The 21724-nt window shown below is 36.1% G+C and overlaps 1 protein-coding gene across 25 annotated transcripts in view; it reads right to left on the bottom strand.

Annotated features, from left to right (window-relative positions):
- LOC139492042 (neuron navigator 2-like) overlaps positions 1–21724 on the bottom strand; it is a 322278-nt gene that overhangs the window by 205361 nt on the left and 95193 nt on the right. For 2 of the 25 annotated variants that reach the window (XM_071280134.1, XM_071280138.1), the window contains exon 1: positions 5395–6962. The exons of the other annotated variants lie outside the window; for them this stretch is intronic. In XM_071280134.1, coding sequence (XP_071136235.1) covers positions 5395–5430 — 36 coding nt within the window. In that variant the 5' untranslated portion in view covers positions 5431–6962. Of the gene's footprint in view, positions 1–5394; positions 6963–21724 lie in introns of those variants that run through there. 25 annotated transcript variants of the gene reach the window in all.

Genomic DNA, 21724 nt, shown 5'->3' with positions numbered 1-21724 from the left:
AACACAACCCTCTACAGCATCATCCTATGTGTAACCATTGATCCATAGATGTACCTTGAACAAACACAACCCTCTACAGCATCATCCTATGTGTATAACCATTGATCCATAGATGTACCTTGAACAAACACAACCCTCTACAGCATCATCCTATGTGTAACCATTGATCCATAGATGTACCTTGAACAAACACAACCCTCTACAGCATCATCCTATGTGTATAACCATTGATCCATAGATGTACCTTGAACAAACACAACCCTCTACAGCATCATCCTATGTGTAACCATTGATCCATAGATGTACCTTGAACAAACACAACCCTCTACAGCATCATCCTATGTGTAACCATTGATCCATAGATGTACCTTGAACAAACACAACCCTCTACAGCATCATCCTATGTGTAACCATTGATCCATAGATGTACCTTGAACAAACACAACCCTCTACAGCATCATCCTATGTGTATAACCATTGATCCATAGATGTACCTTGAACAAACACAACCCTCTACAGCATCATCCTATGTGTAACCATTGATCCATAGATGTACCTTAAACAAACACAACCCTCTACAGCATCATCCTACCTATGTGTATAACCATTGATCCATAGATGTACCTTAAACAAACACAACCCTCTACAGCATCATCCTATGTGTAACCATTGATCCATAGATGTACCTTAAACAAACACAACCCTCTACAGCATCATCCTACCTATGTGTATAACCATTGATCCATAGATGTACCTTAAACAAACACAACCCTCTACAGCATCATCCTATGTGTAACCATTGATCCATAGATGTACCTTAAACAAACACAACCCTCTACAGCATCATCCTATGTGTAACCATTGATCCATAGATGTACCTTAAACAAACACAACCCTCTACAGCATCATCCTATGTGTAGCCATTGATCCATAGATGTACCTTAAACAAACACAACCCTCTACAGCATCATCCTATGTGTAACCATTGATCCATAGATGTACCTTAAACAAACACAACCCTCTACAGCATCATCCTATGTGTAGCCATTGATCCATAGATGTACCTTAAACAAACACAACCCTCTACAGCATCATCCTATGTGTAACCATTGATCCATAGATGTACCTTAAACAAACACAACCCTCTACAGCATCATCCTATGTGTAGCCATTGATCCATAGATGTACCTTAAACAAACACAACCCTCTACAGCATCATCCTATGTGTAACCATTGATCCATAGATGTACCTTAAACAAACACAACCCTCTACAGCATCATCCTATGTGTAACCATTGATCCATAGATGTACCTTAAACAAACACAACCCTCTACAGCATCATCCTATGTGTAACCATTGATCCATAGATGTACCTTAAACAAACACAACCCTCTACAGCATCATCCTACCTATGTGTAACCATTGATCCATAGATGTACCTTAAACAAACACAACCCTCTACAGCATCATCCTATGTGTAGCCATTGATCCATAGATGTACCTTAAACAAACACAACCCTCTACAGCATCATCCTATGTGTAACCATTGATCCATAGATGTACCTTAAACAAACACAACCCTCTACAGCATCATCCTATGTGTAACCATTGATCCATAGATGTACCTTAAACAAACACAACCCTCTACAGCATCATCCTACCTATGTGTAACCATTGATCCATAGATGTACCTTAAACAAACACAACCAGATGTTGAGAGAATCTTGTCCATGCTGCACTCAATTAAACCAAGCATCTTCTACAGAGTTATATCATTTCAAAGGCCCAGAGATCTGTATATATGATTGCACCTTAAACAACACTACTTAGTTAAAACTAAATGCAGCAGTTTGCAAATCAGATTACAATTTAATCAGATCTATTTTTTATGCATGTCGAGGTTTTTGTGGTTGCCTAGTTTTTTTATGTAGGTTAAAATAGCAGTGGTAAAGTGCATTAGTAAACAAGATAAATAGGGAAGATCAGCATCTGATCTTTGTAAATATCTTAGATACCAAACAAAAGAGCAAATTGTCAATTCTTATAAAAAAAATTAAGGCCAATAAAAAATTAAATACATATATACTCTGACTTCTTTTAAACTTTATGGTGTTTTTCTAAACTTCTGATTTTAATGCTCTTATAATAAGGGAAATAACTCCTCCAGTTTTAAGGTACCAAGAAATGTTTGAAATAGCACACACACCTGTACAAATACCAGAATAGAAAGAAAGAAGTTAGAAACAGCTGATAAATAAATAAAAATCCACTTATAACATTTTAATTCCTTTTGTCTTAAACAGCTGATATTCCTTAATGAGATACTTATACAGGTACTTTAGTTTCAAATAAGACGATGTGATTTTTGGCAAATGTTGTGCAACTTTAAATTGTAAATGGTTTTTCAAAGTATTAGGGGGAAAAAGGAAACATTTGTCTCAACACCTGAGCTAACTTAAAGTTAAATTGTACGAAATAACTATTATAATATTTTTTTTATGCACCCAAACTTATTTAGGTATTGATAAGTTCAACAAGAACTGTTCAATTCAATCTACATATTTATTTAAAATAAAGAGCTATTTATAGGTAATATAATTTAGGCTTGACCAACATTAATGTAGGTAAGCTACAGGATATTAGTATCCAAATGACATGTGTGCATGCCTAACTTAAGGTCAACAGATATTTGCAATAGTATATATGACTTATAATTACCATATACTTATTTGTTTTTCATACATAAACACATGGATTTATTTTTTCTGGAACAAGGTTTTTGTTCTTCAAAATGTTGATAGTAGGGCATGACTTCCTTTTGAACTCCCTTTTTCAGCATGACCATCAGTTTTTATGGGTGAAGAGAGCAGTAGTGCTAGAGAAAACCATGACCTTCGATAGGTAAACTGACAATCTTAGTCAATTAAGATTGGAGTCAAGTGCACCCACACAGGCAGGGTTCGATCTCACAACTTCAGTGTTGACTCAGGCTAGTGATTATTACTACTTCAACCAGTTGGCCACCGAGGCCCCAAGATATATAAGAAGATGTGGTATAAGTGCTAATGACTGAGACAACTCAGTGAGTACACCCATTAGTCACAATGTACAAAAAAGTTAACAATCATACCTAGGTCAAAGTACCGCCTTCGACATTGTGCTTTTGCTCACACAAACCAGTAAGCTAAAAAGGGCCCTAAAAATTCCAACAGGAAACCTACAGTCTAATCTATGTAGAAAACAAAAAACAAGAAACACTTATGAACCATACCAACTTAAACCACAAAGCATGTTCCGAGTAGTAATTAAACTTGCCTGGTTGGAATGTTTCTATACTTATCATTAAACCGGCTGTTGTATAATTGATTAGTTTTTATCTTATAAATTACATCTAAACATGCAATAATGTAATAAACAATGTGTATTCAGATATAAATCCTTTAAATTGATGAGCAAATAGAAATATTAAAAAATGTACAATTCAAACAATTGCCTCTTAATTGTCAAATAATAAGGTAAAATTGGCAGGAGTTGTAAATTGCAAATAAAATTGAGAATGGAAATGGGGAATGTGCCAAAGAGACAACAACCGGACCATAGAAAAAAACAACAGCAGAAGGTCACCAACAGGTCTTCAATGTAGCGAGAAATTCCTGCACCCGGAGGCGTCCTTCAGCTGGCCCCTAAACAAATATATACTAACTCTATTTATCATGTTTATTTAGGTCAGTAATAAAGCAATATTGAAATTAGTGCAATGTTTTTTAATCCTGCATAAAAAGAGATTTTGGACATATGCCAAACATTGTGGTCTTCACCAATTGTCAAACAGCAAAGGAATTTCTATAAATCATAAATAGTGGAAAGTGTTCATGCTAAATCAAGTTTCTTTAACTCTAATTTAATTCTGGGCTTTTGAATTAGGGGTGCCATTAAGTGTTGACTAAAATGAATGCACCAGGAAGGGTACTTATAGAATAGAGTCAATTATGAAAGGGTAACAAACAGGCACAGTACATTTATTTAACATTATCACACCTCAGGTAACTTAGCATGTTTTGATTGGTTTACAACCATCACTTGGTGACCCCCTATGGATCCTTAGTGGCTTAATAAATTTCATAGGAAATGTTACTGACCTTGTCACATCTATTGTTAAAGGTGACATCATCTATTAATGTTATTGTGTTTCATTGTTTATTTTTCAACAAAACGCAGCAGAAAAAGTCCAGCGTGGATAAATTTGTTGCGATAAATTTGTTATATGGTTAACCTGTGACTGACCCCCTACGAACCACAGAGGGTGAATAAAATCCAAAGGGGATTTGGCTTCCGGCCTCACGGGCCCTATGGATTTTACTAACCCTCTATGGATCCATAGGGGGTCAGTAGCAACCATATAACTTATAATATATAACTGCTGTGACTAGCTGACCCCAATACACAGCTCATTAATTGGTCAATTTTCCTATCACCCAGGAAGTATGTAAATCCTGCTGGCACTAATTTGTTATCAGGTACATCTCATGTTCTATTGTAAGTTATGTTGGACAGCTGGTGATTAGGACTGACCAGGGAGAATATTTACAGTAAGGTTAGCATTTGTAAGGCCACAATAAGGATACAGTGAATTCACTACATTGTGGGTAACCGATATACCGCTATTCAGGGGAAAAATATTAGCTTTAAAGCTTTTCAACATACATTTGTAAGAGCTAATAATAAGACAACTATGTTTCTTTGAACCGTTCAGTGAGTGAGTGCAGATTAAATTTTGTACTTTTGAAAATTTTGCAACTAATATTCCATGAAGATGAACAGTTCTCAAATAATAATAAAATCAATTTTGTTGAATTTTTATTTCTCTGCATACAAAGTCTTAAGAAAATGTTTAATGCTTAAACATTTGAATTTGTGGATCATCTTGTACCCGTAAAACCCACAAAAATGTCTATCCAACGAAAATTGGTTTCCAACCAAAAATAATGAAAAGTAAAAACACAAAAATACTGAACTCCGAGGAAAATTCAAAAAGGAAAATCAAAAATCAAAAGGCAAAATCAAAAGTCCAAGCACATCAAACGAATGGATAACAACTGTCATATTCCTGACTTGGTACAGGCATTTTCTAATGTAGAAAATGGTGGATTGAACCTGGTTTTATAGCTAGCTAAACCTCTCACTTGTATGACAGTCGCATCAAATTCCATTACATTGTCAACGATGCATGAACAAAACAAACATCCACTGTGAGTTAAATAATAAGACAGACACCACTGTGAGTTAAATAATAAGACAGACACCACTGTGACTGCACAGTGAGACCAATTTTTAACTTAAAGACATGCCCATTAGACAGATTATGCAGTTTCATCAGTTAATCTGTACCTTACCTTAATGCTTTCAAAGTATTTGGGTAAGTCTTTCATCTTTCTCACTGTTATCTTCTCAGTGAATTACAGAATAATGTTTCTCCAAATATTTGTTTCACAATGAAATGTAATCCTTAAATAATTTTCCATTAAATCCATAAATATCTACTTTTCTTCGAAATATTCAATTATAACACTATTTTCATGTTTCATTAAAAACACACTTTCATTTTTCAAACATTTTCTTCATATAACCACAGTTTGTAAAATCAAGAAATATTTATCCTTTTAAATAATTTATAATCTCTCCTCACTAAATGCAGATACTTAAATTCTCACTGATCAATAATTTCAAATTCTACTATCACCAAACTGGAATTGTTGAATTATTTACTAAACATCCCTCAATAAAACACTTAATAAACCCAAACATTGCAGTCCACTCTACTACTTCTGTTTACACAGATAATCTCACTACAAAAACCATATGGTCAATTGGTCAGTTCATTATCCCAGGCCAGTGACCACATATACTACAAAGTCCAATGATGTAACTTGATATGAAATATTGATTGGGGATAATTAAGATCACAGCAGGTCATGGAATTAGGGGATTCCCCTTCAATCAGCTGATTCATTCACAAAATCAATTTCATCATCAATACCAAAAGATATTGATACATCAGGATAGGCGAGAGTCAGTTCTAATGAGTGAGTCAGTGTCCTATTTCTCATGCCAACCAAACTGTCCACATATCTGATTCAGCAAAATTATATTTAATCCCAATATGATGAAATTCTACGATCTGAGAAAATTTCAATCCTCAATGTTTTCCCATACTCTGAAATCTGATGTCTGGTACTATAATACATAAATCATTTCTAAAATATATGTTTCTGTTTTTTTCTGGTATAAAGTATCTGTTTCTAAAATCAAAATCTTACAAGTTGTAATGTTTTAACTATATTTTTTTTTAATCCATTTTACACATAAATCTTATAAAGTTCACAGTATTGTTATGTGATAATGAGGTGTCACTGGGCAGTGTCACTCATTTAAAGAAATTAAATTTCACAAAATTTCACACTGAAAATTTAAAACTTCAAAACTTCAAAGTAAAATATTTTTGAAATTTACAAATGTATATTCTACCTTGGTATCCATACAATCCTTGATAATTGAAATTGATGAACAGTTTCCATCAATCGAAAAGTAGGGAAATACATATCAGGTATTACAAGATCCTATCAAGTGTCAGTCCGACATTTGTAGCCTAATTCCTATAAAAGTATGAAACATATGAAAATCTCACTGGTGTCCTTCCGAAAAGTAGTTGTTGTATTTAAGAATGAGAAGAAAAAATGTGATTAAAACAAACAAGAAAATGTACAAAATGTACAGGATTGGCTACGACATAAAAAGATCGTTACTTGGCACTTATAACTAAAAATACTTGAAAAATTACCAACAAGAAATCATAACTTTAGTCCAGCAAATAACTCATACTAAATTCCAAAACTCAACAACTACAGGTATAATGCATAGAATTTGTACAATAGCTGAAATGTTTCATGAGATAAAAAACCAACTTCACGACTGTGTTGATGAGTTATCTTTTAGTCCAGCAAATAACTCATTCTAAATTCCAAAACATAACAACCAACACAGGTATAATGTATAGAATTTGTAGAATATAGGTAAAATGTTTAATGTAATAAAAAAACCCAACTTCACAATTGTGTTGATGAGTTTAGAAATGAACATCTTTCCCCCAAAAAATGTGACTACAATAAAGAATAAAGACTTGTGAAGTATTACCAGATCCTTTGATGCCATCGTTTTACGAGGAAAAAATCTTGGGAAATATTACCAGTCTATTTATAATTATGACATATTATGACTGAGTACAAAAAGATGTTGTTATTGGAAGAAAACATTTCACTAATTAAAACTGCCAATTAACCACAAGTCTCTATAGCATATATAAGAGGTTTGGATCCATTACGCCCTCAATGACATCTTTGGACTAATGGCTCCTCTTAAGGAAAGTTAAAACCTCTTAAAAAAAGTGAAGTGTACACTCTTATGTAGTATTCAATTTATATTTGTGTCCTTCCAAAAGTCTAAAGTTTATGTTGTATACACATATATCACATATGAAAGAAATGGGGAAAAAGGATGGAAGGGGAGGGGGGTTGAAAATGTGCCCTTTTCCATGGATCTCCTTGTTCCATAACCTATACAGATTGGCAAAATATAGAAAGCCAGTGTCACAATAGACTTTTAAATCTAAGACCCAAAGCTGAATTTTAGAAACTAAAAGTTTAAGTTAAATTAATTATATTGGCCTGTGTAGATGACAGATCCGACTTGATTTTTACAAGCATGGGCTGAGGTGGCCTGTGGGTGATTCTGTGCAAATATTGTTAGGCTGAGAATTTATTTTTAATTAGACAACCAAAACAATACTACAGTAAACTCAGTGTTCTGTTCATGTTTTGTTTTGGTTGCAACATTACTGCTGTCTATAATTACTATTTGACATTTACTCTTGGCACTTTCATAATAATTTTCTAAGTCCTCATAACAACTAGGCAAAATACCTAGGAAACAATCTCCCGTTTAGAAATAAGAATAGCAAACAGTTAACTGCAGCTTCACTGCTAAAATATTATTTCACTAAGGGTCTAACCAAATTATCAGAAATTTTCTTTGAATTAATGAAAGGGAGATAACTCAATCTAGTTCAGTAGAAAACATATCTAATTCAGGTGTAAAAATATATATTTTCATAATCACTTACTATAAATATCCAGTGAGAAGCTATAATTGAGGTTCAACTGTAATTAAGAGGAATGTTATCACTGATTCCCAAACAATGAATCTCATTCTTCAAAAACAGAAGACAATATTATTCCGGAATGGTTATTCCAATATTCAAGATATGTGTATGAAAAAATATCTTTAATAGCTGTTGCTGTGTTTTTATTGATTTTTTTAGTCCTTTCGAAGTAGATATCAAGTTCTAAAAATATCAGGTAGTTTAATGGCTCAGTCCTTGTGGGCTACATAATGCCTCATTGGTATTATATGACGGTGTGTTTGCCTGAGTCGGTCAAGAGCAAGAGTGTCTAAGTTGCGGTACCCTAGACCTGAGGTAAACCAAAGACTGTTACATGGCATTTGTTGCTTCTCAAATAAGCAGTCACAGCATTAGAGAGTAGGAGGTTAACTTGCTATAAATGACTGAAGTGTTCTTTGTACAACTTTAATCTAAACCCACCAAGTCACTGTAAATACAAATATACATACAAATAGAACTAAAGACTATATAGACTAAACTATGATATCTATAAACTACTAAACTAAATAGTTAACAATCTGATCCTTTCTCTTTCTTAAGTAGATGTAAAGTTTATAAAATGAAAATAAAAGTTTTGTAGATATTGCTGATCACATTATAACTTATTCTCTCTTTCTGTTTTTTTTTAACTACTGTTCTCGAATATATGTATGTCACTATTGTAAGTGTCACATAATCAATGTCAAGCTATTTCATGAAAACGGTATTTACAAGTCCAGTTTCAAAACAATATAGAAGGTTCTGTGCGCTGGCACCATGCTTGGTTAACACATTGGCTATCTGCTCTTTTGTTTCAACCCAATGAACGGTAAGCTCTCCTTTTTGAATCATCTCCTTGATGCAACTAATTTCGAGGCGCAGTCTTTTTTCAGATACATTTTTCTTAGAATGAACAGCTTCATAAAGATCCTTATTGTCAATCACACATCTTACTGAAATACCTCCTTCTGTAGTACATTTATTGAAAACCAGTTCATTATACAGAGTAGCTAGTGATGTAGCACAATCTATACCATCGGCTAAAGCTAAAGCTTCACTAGCTAGTGTACTTCGAACAACCCTTCTTATTTTCTTTGACTGCCATGTAATTGGATTGATTTTTCCATTTTCACCTAGTAGCATTATTACAAACCCTCCTTGACTTCCCCCATCAGGAAGATTACCAAAGGAAGCATCGGTATATAATAAAAGTTCTACATGTTCTCCAAGTTCCTTGAAATGAAGAGACACTGGATCGTTTCTAACTTTTCTTAAAAGCTTGTTCACTCTTTTGAAGTCTTCAATAGTACTTGTTTTTAACTTTGATGCTATCATAGCGATGTCAAAAGCAATATCAGGACGAGTTTGTTTTGCAAGCCACAACAGTTGTCCAACTTTTGATCTAAGAACAGTTTGTTCGACTGATGAAAGCTGAGAATCACTTGGCCTTTTTCTATCAATTGAGACTGTCTTTAACACTTCAACATAATCTGTTTGACTCAATATTATCTTATCATCTGCATGACTTAGACCCAGTCCTAAATATTTGAAGGATTCTGAAGCTTCTTTTCCGACACTGAACTTTTCTCTTATTTTCGATATAATCTCAGTTTCAAACAAATTGGTTCCTGCCCACAAAAAATCATCAACATGAACTGCAAGAACACCAGCCAGACCATTTGAATTATACCAGTAAAATACTGCTGGATCAACTTTAGATTCAGTACCTCCACATTCATTTAGGGTTTTCTTAACCTTTTCATACCATTTCAAAGAAGCATCTGCAAGACCATACACACATTTCTCTAAAAGCCAGAGTTTTCCATTAGCATTAGCTTCTTTCGGTGGACGAAGATGAACTTTTCTTTGCATTTTCTCCCCTTGCAGAAAGGCAGTTTTAATGTCTATGGAATTGATGGACCATTTCTTTTGCATTATGATTGAAAGAATGAGTCTAAGAGATTGTTTGTCACATGTAGGAGAGTTCTTCTGTATTTCATCCAAACAATCTTCTTCAAAACCTTTTGCAACAAGTCTTGCTTTCCTGTATATTTCATTTTCAGCTTCTTTTATAGTATATACCCATCTAGTGGATACATATGACTGACCATAGTCTTCAACTTCTTGATAAACATGATGTTTCTTCCAATTTTCAAGTTCAGCTTTACGAGCATCACAAAAGTCAATCTCATTGAATAATGCTTCTTCTGATTCTTCGTCATCCTCTGTATCCTGATCTGTGTCAGACTTTACAACTTGCAATTCATCAACCGTACTTAAGTCTATTGATAACTTGTTACCTTTAAGCTCTTCAGGTTTCCTATATTCTACATTGTACCAATTCTTTTTACTAGATGATGCTTTACCAGCTCTACTCAGAACAACTCCTTCTCGTGGAGTATCATCACCTGGCATTTTAAAGTTCACTTTCTTGTCTTTTTTAAAAGTAATGCTTTATTACACTTAGAATTAACACTTCTACTGTGTACTGAAGTTGCTTGCTCATTACTCTGTTCTCTCACTGGAGTATCTTCATGATTATCATTATCAAGCTCCGAGTCACCTCCTGATCTACTTTCCTCATAAGATTCATGCCCTTGATTCACAGGATTATCGCTGTCTAGTTCAGAGTCACCTGCCTGACTTCCTAATTCAGATTCATGTCCTTCTACTTCATTGTCACTTTCACCTTGTTCATTGTCTGACTGATTGTTGACATGAGAGTCTTCCTCGTCATCACTATCATAATAAAGGACTTCATGCTCAGCCTTATTCTTGTTTAAGTTTGAGGTTTTTAGACCTTCTCTTAATGTTACCCTCTTTTCCTGTTGTTTGTTTTTCTTATCTTTTTGTTCATCAATATCTCTTAAAATCCTACATTCATGCACTCTTACATAAGTTCCTCCATATCTTATAAACACAACAACATTGTCCTGTCCAATAACTGTACCAGGTCCTTTCCATTGATTGTCTCTAAGAAAGTATACTTTATCTCCATTTCTGAATTTCTCACCTGAGGGACGAACCTGCTTTCGAAGAGCACGCCTAATTTTCTCTGAGAATTCTGATGCTACAAATGCTTTCCTAGCCTCATGAAGACCAACTAAGTGTTTTCCCATTGTTTTACTCATTGTTTCTCCTTCAAGAGCTGGAGGTTTATTGACTAGTGTTGATGGCAGGTTAGGATTTCTTCCAAACACAATTTGATAAGGACTGTACCCATACACATTTACAAGACTATTTTTGGCATTTACAGCCCAGCTAATTGCAGTTTCCCAAGATAGATTTGAGCTTTCTCTGATTTTGTTAACTGTTTCAGTTAGAGTTGCATTATGTCGTTCTACAATTCCATTTGACCAGGGACTGTATCCTGCTGTCGTCTTAACTGACATGTTTAGATTTTCAGCCATATCACGAAAAATTTGAGAATTGAATTCCCCACCATTGTCAGTGTATACTCCAACTTCAGGAGCACCATATACACTAACCCATATCTGCATGAATTTGTCAACAACTAACTGTGAGTCTTTTCTCCTGATAATAGCTGCTGCACTCAAACGGCTAAACAAGTCAATTATGTGCAAATAGTAAAAATTATGATCAATCTCATGTAAATCCATAGCAACAATTTGGTTAAAATCATTTGCATGTGAAAAGCCCACTATTGGCTTTGGTTTTGGACGTTGGTACTTGAAACAGACAATGCACTTTGAGCAAACATCATTCACTATTGCCTTAGTATCTGAGTCAACTGAGCCTGCACTTTTCAATAGAGATAACAACTTTTCAGATGAGGCATGACCAAATTGTTTATGCAGTTTTGATATAATATCCCTCTTTCTTTTCTTAGAGAATCCAGAATCTACCTTCAGGATTTCCTCCTCACTCACTACAGAATCGGTCTGCCCAGTTCTTCTGTCTTTGATGTTTATGCAATAATGACCATTTGAGGTGAAATGAACATCAACTGGTTTTCCAAACATTGTCACTTTATCATTATGGAGATCAAGAACTGTTTGTGCTCTTTTCAAAGAATCTTTGCTCAATAATAGAGGTATTTCACAGTCAACTACTTCTGTTTCTATGTAACATTTTAAAGACCCAATTGTGGCAGGTAACTTCACAGACTGATAAGAATGTACTGTTTTACCGTCACCAAATTTGTAAGGTGTATTACTTTCCTTGCATTTTATTTCTTCATTAGCAGAGTCGAAAGTGTCTAAAAACTGATGTAACCATTTTGTCCCGCAAACTGTTTTGGTACATGCTGTATCTACAACTGCAGCATTAAATGCCTCGGCTACAAAAATTTCTTGAGGTGTAATGTTTTGTTGCGAAGTTGTAATAAGAGTTATGTTTACAGTTTCAGATGTGTCTGTTTGTTCTTCTGTAAGTTTAACATCATAAGTTTTATGTGGACAATCCCTGAACCAGTGATATTTTGAATCACAACATCTACAACGAGATATGCTTCCATTTATAGTTGGATTAAGTTTGGATTGAGTATTTCTTTGATCAAATGATCTATTCATGCGATTGCGAGCACCAAATCTCCTTGAACTACGCCCTCTATCAAAACGATGTTCTCCTACAAATGCAGATTCTTCTTTAACAGTAACTATATCATTATCACTCTGTGATTTTGATGCAAATATCCTATTAAGGGCTGCCTTCATGGTTTCAAACTTTAAATCAGAACATGCAGTTAAAGCTAAATGTCGATCACTTTCACCAAGTCCTGCATTATCTAAGAGTTTAAATGCTAATATTGCATCAGGAAGTGGCATGTCATATTTCTTGCATTTGTTATACTTCTGTTCAAACTCAATTATATAGTCACACATTTTAATCGATGATTCCCTGTGATACTTATCAAAAGCTGTATATGCTGCATAAGCTTGATCTGTCTTGTCCTTTTCAAACAATTTATCTAATTCTATTATCAATTTGTCAACTCCGTCATCAACATTCAAATCCTCTGGTGTTATTTCTAACGCTACTTCTCTTGGCTTCCCTTGTAACGACAGCGCAAGTGCTAGGCCTCTCTTTTTTATGTCCAAATCTGTAACCAGTTGCCACATCTTCACTTCATTCTTCCATTGCTGATATGACTTCTCCTTTGTCAAGCTTGGTGGGTTCTTATAACTCAGAGCCGTCGCCATCTCGCCGGATGTTGTGAGCTCTGCTACCACTGTTAACTTGCTATAAATGACTGAAGTGTTCTTTGTACAACTTTAATCTAAACCCACCAAGTCACTGTAAATACAAATATACATACAAATAGAACTAAAGACTATATAGACTAAACTATGATATCTATAAACTACTAAACTAAATAGTTAACAATACCCTAGACCAGGTAAACCAAAGACTGTTACATGGCAGTTGTTGCTTCTCAAATAAGCAGTCACAGCATTAGAGAGTAGGAGTACCCTAGACCAGGTAAACCAAAGACTGTTACATGGCAGTTGTTGCTTCTCAAATAAGCAGTCACAGCCTTAGAGAGTAGGAGTACCCTAGACCAGGTAAACCAAAGACTGTTACATGGCATTTGTTGCTTCTCAAATAAGCAGTCACAGCATTAGAGAGTAGGAGTACCCTAGACCAGGTAAACCAAAGACTGTTACATGACATTTGTTGCTTCTCAAATAAGCAGTCACAGCATAAGGGAGTAGGAGTACCCTAGACCAGGTAAACCAAAGACTGTTACATGGCAGTTGTTGCTTCTCAAATAAGCAGTCACAGCATAAGGGAGTAGCAGTACCCTAGACCAGGTAAACCAAAGACTGTACATGGCATTTGTTGCTTCTCAAATAAGCAGTCACAGCATTAGAGAGTAGGAGTGCAGTACCCTAGACCAGGTAAACCAAAGACTGTTACATGACATTTGTTGCTTCTAAAATAAGCAGTCACAGCCTTAGAGAGTAGGAGTGCAGTACCCTAGACCAGGTAAACCAAAGACTGTACATGGCAGTTGTTGCTTCTCAAATAAGCAGTCACAGCATTAGAGAGTAGCAGTACCCTAGACCAGGTAAACCAAAGACTGTTACATGGCAGTTGTTGCTTCTCAAATAAGCAGTCACAGCATAAGGGAGTAGGAGTACCCTAGACCAGGTAAACCAAAGACTGTACATGGCATTTGTTGCTTCTCAAATAAGCAGTCACAGCATTAGAGAGTTGCAGTACCCTAGACCAGGTAAACCAAAGACTGTACATGGCAGTTGTTGCTTCTCAAATAAGCAGTCACAGCATTAGAGAGTAGGAGTACCCTAGACCAGGTAAACCAAAGACTGTACATGGCATTTGTTGCTTCTAAAATAAGCAGTCACAGCATTAGAGAGTAGCAGTACCCTGGACCAGGTAAACCAAAGACTGTACATGGCATTTGTTGCTTCTCAAATAAGCAGTCACAGCATTAGAGAGTAGGAGTACCCTAGACCAGGTAAACCAAAGACTGTACATGGCATTTGTTGCTTCTCAAATAAGCAGTCACAGCATTAGAGAGTTGCAGTACCCTAGACCAGGTAAACCAAAGACTGTTACATGGCATTTGTTGCTTCTCAAATAAGCAGTCACAGCATTAGAGAGTAGGAGTACCCTAGACCAGGTAAACCAAAGACTGTACATGGCATTTGTTGCTTCTCAAATAAGCAGTCACAGCATTAGAGAGTAGGAGTGCAGTACCCGAGACCAGGTAAACCAAAGACTGTACATGGCATTTGTTGCTTCTCAAATAAGCAGTCACAGCATTAGAGAGTAGGAGTACCCTAGACCAGGTAAACCAAAGACTGTACATGGCATTTGTTGCTTCTCAAATAAGCAGTCACAGCATTAGAGAGTAGGAGTACCCTAGACCAGGTAAACCAAAGACTGTACATGGCAGTTGTTGCTTCTCAAATAAGCAGTCACAGCATTAGAGAGTAGGAGTACCCTAGACCAGGTAAACCAAAGACTGTACATGGCATTTGTTGCTTCTCAAATAAGCAGTCACAGCATTAGTTAGTAGGAGTACCCTAGACCAGGTAAACCAAAGACTGTACATGGCATTTGTTGCTTCTCAAATAAGCAGTCACAGCATTAGAGAGTAGGAGTACCCTAGACCAGGTAAACCAAAGACTGTACATGGCAGTTGTTGCTTCTCAAATAAGCAGTCACAGCATTAGAGAGTAGGAGTACCCTAGACCAGGTAAACCAAAGACTGTACATGGCATTTGTTGCTTCTCAAATAAGCAGTCACAGCATTAGAGAGTTGCAGTACCCTAGACCAGGTAAACCAAAGACTGTACATGGCATTTGTTGCTTCTCAAATAAGCAGTCACAGCATTAGAGAGTAGGAGTGCAGTACCCGAGACCAGGTAAACCAAAGACTGTACATGGCATTTGTTGCTTCTCAAATAAGCAGTCACAGCATTAGAGAGTAGGAGTACCCTAGACCAGGTAAACCAAAGACTGTACATGGCATTTGTTGCTTCTCAAATAAGCAGTCACAGCATTAGAGAGTAGGAGTACCCTAGACCAGGTAAACCAAAGACTGTACATGGCAGTTGTTGCTTCTCAAATAAGCAGTCACAGCATTAGAGAGTAGGAGTACCCTAGACCAGGTAAACCAAAGACTGTACATGGCATTTGTTGCTTCTCAAATAAGCAGTCACAGCATTAGAGAGTAGCAGTACCCTAGACCAGGTAAACCAAAGACTGTTACATGGCATTTGTTGCTTCTCAAATAAGCAGTCACAGCATTAGAGAGTAGGAGTACCCTAGACCAGGTAAACCAAAGACTGTACATGGCAGTTGTTGCTTCTCAAATAAGCAGTCACAGCATTAGAGAGTAGCAGTACCCTGGACCAGGTAAACCAAAGACTGTACATGGCAGTTGTTGCTTCTCAAATAAGCAGTCACAGCATTAGTTAGTAGGAGTACCCTAGACCAGGTAAACCAAAGACTGTACATGGCATTTGTTGCTTCTCAAATAAGCAGTCACAGCATTAGTTAGTAGGAGTACCCTAGACCAGGTAAACCAAAGACTGTACATGGCATTTGTTGCTTCTCAAATAAGCAGTCACAGCATTAGAGAGTAGGAGTACCCTAGACCAGGTAAACCAAAGACTGTACATGGCATTTGTTGCTTCTCAAATAAGCAGTCACAGCATTAGAGAGTAGCAGTACCCTAGACCAGGTAAACCAAAGACTGTACATGGCATTTGTTGCTTCTCAAATAAGCAGTCACAGCATTAGAGAGTAGGAGTACCCTAGACCAGGTAAACCAAAGACTGTACATGGCATTTGTTGCTTCTCAAATAAGCAGTCACAGCATTAGAGAGTAGCAGTACCCTAGACCAGGTAAACCAAAGACTGTACATGGCATTTGTTGCTTCTCAAATAAGCAGTCACAGCATTAGAGAGTAGCAGTACCCTAGACCAGGTAAACCAAAGACTGTACATGGCAGTTGTTGCTTCTCAAATAAGCAGTCACAGCATTAGAGAGTAGGAGTACCCTAGACCAGGTAAACCAAAGACTGTACATGGCAGTTGTTGCTTCTCAAATAAGCAGTCACAGCATTAGAGAGTAGGAGTGCAGTACCCGAGACCAGGTAAACCAAAGACTGTTACATGGCATTTGTTGCTTCTCAAATAAGCAGTCACAGCATTTAAGAGAGTAGCAGTACCCTGGACCAGGTAAACCAAAGACTGTACATGGCATTTGTTGCTTCTCAAATAAGCAGTCACAGCATTAGAGAGTTGCAGTACCCTAGACCAGGTAAACCAAAGACTGTACATGGCATTTGTTGCTTCTAAAATAAGCAGTCACAGCATTAGAGAGTAGCAGTACCCTGGACCAGGTAAACCAAAGACTGTACATGGCATTTGTTGCTTCTAAAATAAGCAGTCACAGCATTAGAGAGTAGGAGTACCCTAGACCAGGTAAACCAAAGACTGTACATGGCATTTGTTGCTTCTCAAATAAGCAGTCACAGCATTAGAGAGTAGCAGTACCCTAGACCAGGTAAACCAAAGACTGTACATGGCATTTGTTGCTTCTCAAATAAGCAGTCACAGCATTAGAGAGTAGGAGTACCCTAGACCAGGTAAACCAAAGACTGTACATGGCAGTTGTTGCTTCTCAAATAAGCAGTCACAGCATTAGAGAGTAGCAGTACCCTAGACCAGGTAAACCAAAGACTGTACATGGCATTTGTTGCTTCTCAAATAAGCAGTCACAGCATTAGAGAGTAGGAGTACCCTGGACCAGGTAAACCAAAGACTGTACATGGCATTTGTTGCTTCTCAAATAAGCAGTCACAGCATTAGAGAGTAGCAGTACCCTAGACCAGGTAAACCAAAGACTGTACATGGCATTTGTTGCTTCTCAAATAAGCAGTCACAGCATTAGAGAGTAGCAGTACCCTAGACCAGGTAAACCAAAGACTGTACATGGCAGTTGTTGCTTCTCAAATAAGCAGTCACAGCATTAGAGAGTAGGAGTACCCTAGACCAGGTAAACCAAAGACTGTACATGGCATTTGTTGCTTCTCAAATAAGCAGTCACAGCATTAGAGAGTAGCAGTACCCTGGACCAGGTAAACCAAAGACTGTTACATGACATTTGTTGCTTCTCAAATAAGCAGTCACAGCATTAGAGAGTAGCAGTACCCTGGACCAGGTAAACCAAAGACTGTACATGGCATTTGTTGCTTCTCAAATAAGCAGTCACAGCATTAGAGAGTAAGGAGTACCCTAGACCAGGTAAACCAAAGACTGTACATGGCAGTTGTTGCTTCTCAAATAAGCAGTCACAGCATTAGAGAGTAGCAGTACCCTGGACCAGGTAAACCAAAGACTGTACATGGCATTTGTTGCTTCTCAAATAAGCAGTCACAGCATTAGAGAGTAGCAGTACCCTAGACCAGGTAAACCAAAGACTGTACATGGCAGTTGTTGCTTCTCAAATAAGCAGTCACAGCATTAGAGAGTAGCAGTACCCTGGACCAGGTAAACCAAAGACTGTACATGGCAGTTGTTGCTTCTCAAATAAGCAGTCACAGCATAAGGGAGTAGGAGTACCCTAGACCAGGTAAACCAAAGACTGTACATGGCAGTTGTTGCTTCTCAAATAAGCAGTCACAGCATTAGAGAGTAGCAGTACCCTAGACCAGGTAAACCAAAGACTGTACATGGCAGTTGTTGCTTCTCAAATAAGCAGTCACAGCATTAGAGAGTAGGAGTGCAGTACCCGAGACCAGGTAAACCAAAGACTGTTACATGGCATTTGTTGCTTCTCAAATAAGCAGTCACAGCATTAGAGAGTAGCAGTACCCTGGACCAGGTAAACCAAAGACTGTTACATGGCATTTGTTGCTTCTCAAATAAGCAGTCACAGCATTAGAGAGTAGCAGTACCCTGGACCAGGTAAACCAAAGACTGTACATGGCATTTGTTGCTTCTCAAATAAGCAGTCACAGCATTAGAGAGTTGCAGTACCCGAGACCAGGTAAACCAAAGACTGTTACATGGCAGTTGTTGCTTCTCAAATAAGCAGTCAGAGTAGGAGTAAAGACTGGTGGGCTCTTTTGATTAATATCATTCTGACATTGTAAAGCACCATAAGACTTAAAACTAATTTCATTTTTGCTTTATCTATTTATTGTAAATATATATAGATTAACCACTATGGTTTAAGTAAATATTAATTGCTCATCTGATAAGTTGGGTCACTGCAACAGAGGTTCATATCTGAACAGAAATTAACAAGAATGTGTCCATAGTACACAGATGCCCCACTCACACTATCATTTTCTATGTTCAGTGGACCGTGAAATTGGGGTAAAAACTTTAATTTGGAATAATAATTAGAAAGATCATATCATAGGGAATATGTGTACTAAGTTTCAAGTTGATGTAACTTTAACTTCATCAAAAACTACCTTGACCAAAAACTTTAACCTGAACTTCGCACTATCATTTTCTATGTTCAGTGGACCATGAAATTGGGGTCAAAACTATAATTTGGCATTAAAATTAGAAAGATCATATCATGGGGAACATGTGTACTAAGTTTCAAGTTGATTGGACTTCAACTTCTTCGAAAACTACCTTGACCAAAAATTTAACCTGAAGCGAACGAACGCACTGACGAACGAACGGATGCACGGACAGATGGACGGAGGCACAGACCAGAAAACATAATGCCCCTCTACTATCATAGGTGGGGCATAAAAAAATGTGCTGGTTGTCAGAATATCGTATTTGGGTAGGAACTAGCATGTTTTCCTGCAGACTTACTTTGTGAATTAGCATGTTAAATTTCAGTGATTGGGTCTAGTACAAAGCAGGGTTCATATTATATTGCACATTGTTCTCCTCCTGGGTTACCACATTTAATTTGCAACTGGATGTAAAAAGTCATTCATTATCACATGTGGGAATCCTGTCTCATTGAAGTTCACACACATATCTCCTTTATTGATAAAATTGAGTATGGAAATGGGGAATATGTCAAAGTGACAACAACCTGACCAAACAGCACACAACTTGAACAGCTGAAGACCACCAATGGGTCTTCAATGCAGAAAGTAACTCCCGCAACGGGAGGCCTCCTTCAGCTCGCCCCTAAACAAATATGCATACTAGTTCAGTGATAATGGACGTTATACTTAACTCTGAATTATATTTAATGAACATGCATGAAATATAACAACATTTAAACTAACCTTCTTAGTGACATGAACTCTCCTTATTGACGAATCCTTACAAATTAATTTCAACATTTTCTCCAAAACATCTAATAATGTTCCCATTTCATAAAACTCATAGTAAAACTTAATTTCTTTTTTTGCTCATTACGATTTCATTAAAACTGATAGAGTTGTTTTAATTTTTTGTCTCATTTAATTAATTACAAATCACTGTAATTTCTATTCTATTCTATGACTGTTATATCTGCATCACAAAAAAACAAGGAACATTAAATCACTTTCATTTTGTCATCCTGACTTCATAAAGCACTTTCTAAATACAACATATTTTTGATTTATTAAAAATCCAAAGTTTAATACTTTTATAAAATTGCACTGCAATATATCAATATCCCAAGTGCTGCAAATTTTACAAAATTCTCTTTTGACAATTATCTTCCAGTGTCAAATCTTCGAACATCCATTAAACATTAATCTACATTTAATTCATTTTTCTGGCATCAGCTATGTCAAAATCACCAATATCACATATCTCTTCACAATTATTAATCCAATTTTAAGCAGATTTTCCATTTTACAAAAGTTCCTTCATAAAAAATTCATAATAAACATCAAATGACCGCTATAAAAATGACAAAAAAATGACAGTACAAATATGCTCCACATCTTTTAATTGAATCAAAAAGATGATTTACGAAGGGAAATTGGTTCATTAATATTACTCAAAGTGTTTGTACGTCCAGTGCACGGCAGAGCTATTTGCTGCACGGTTGTCAATTTAGACCAATTATGGGTATTTTGTCAAATGAAGAAGTTCCTTTAATCAACAGATGAATCATCCTATGTGTTTATTTAACTTTCCAAAGGAATCTCTCTAGCCGAGAGCAACAGTTTTCTCCACTGAAACACATTTTTTAAGGAAAGCATCTTTGAAAAGCACTGAGTCACTTACAATTTTTTTAAGTAAATACCAAAGCTTAACAAAAAGATGAACAGACATTAAGTTTGTAGGTAAATATTTTCATTGTTTGTTTTGTATCTGCATTTCTAACCATTCGTGTATTTTTAATAAAAAAAAAAAAAGAAATAGAAAATTTAATCAACTTCCAATTAAACTTTATTATTTTCAATCTCAAAATAAAACACAAAAGATAAAATCCAACACAAAGACAGGAAGGACTCAATACAAAAAATGTATTCTGGGTAGACAAATGATTTAAGTTGTATTGATACAATATTTATGAAATATATCATCATACAATTTCTTCAGGTTCATATTTTCTCTATATATTATCAAGGATTTGTAAAGTATCCAAAATTATTACTATACAAATCCTTGATATGATATGAATCTGTAAGTTGAATTATTAAAAAAAAATAATCAACTGTGTAACTTCAGCGATAACTTTTCACTGCAATTTTTTTTCTTTTGAAAATATCAAGCCATAAACCACAAAACAGTTGTTTCTAGTTTATAGATTTTCAATTTTTCAATTTTTTTTCTAAGCTGTGGGTTCCCTCTAGGGATCTGACTGAACCAATATATATGTGTCTCTTTCTCTGGAACAAAATTCAATTAACTGAAATCAATTATTAACTTATTAACAGAAAGTTAAAGTTGACCAATTGTCTGTTTTATTGGTCATGACAGATGTCCAGCATTATAGATCTATCACTGACCACTTTCATTGTCCAAGACCAACCTCATCAACAGTAGATCTAGGTACTACCCCCTGTCTACAAGGCAATTTACAAGGATTAAAAGACTTAATTAATTTGTAATGATGGACAGATGAATAAGATGACAAATTTATC

The sequence above is a fragment of the Mytilus edulis genome, chromosome 10 (assembly GCF_963676685.1).
Source record: "Mytilus edulis chromosome 10, xbMytEdul2.2, whole genome shotgun sequence".
Lineage (NCBI taxonomy): Eukaryota > Metazoa > Mollusca > Bivalvia > Mytilida > Mytilidae > Mytilus > Mytilus edulis.
Note: the sequence above shows the minus strand (reverse complement) of the source record. Positions and strands in the feature narration are given on the sequence as shown.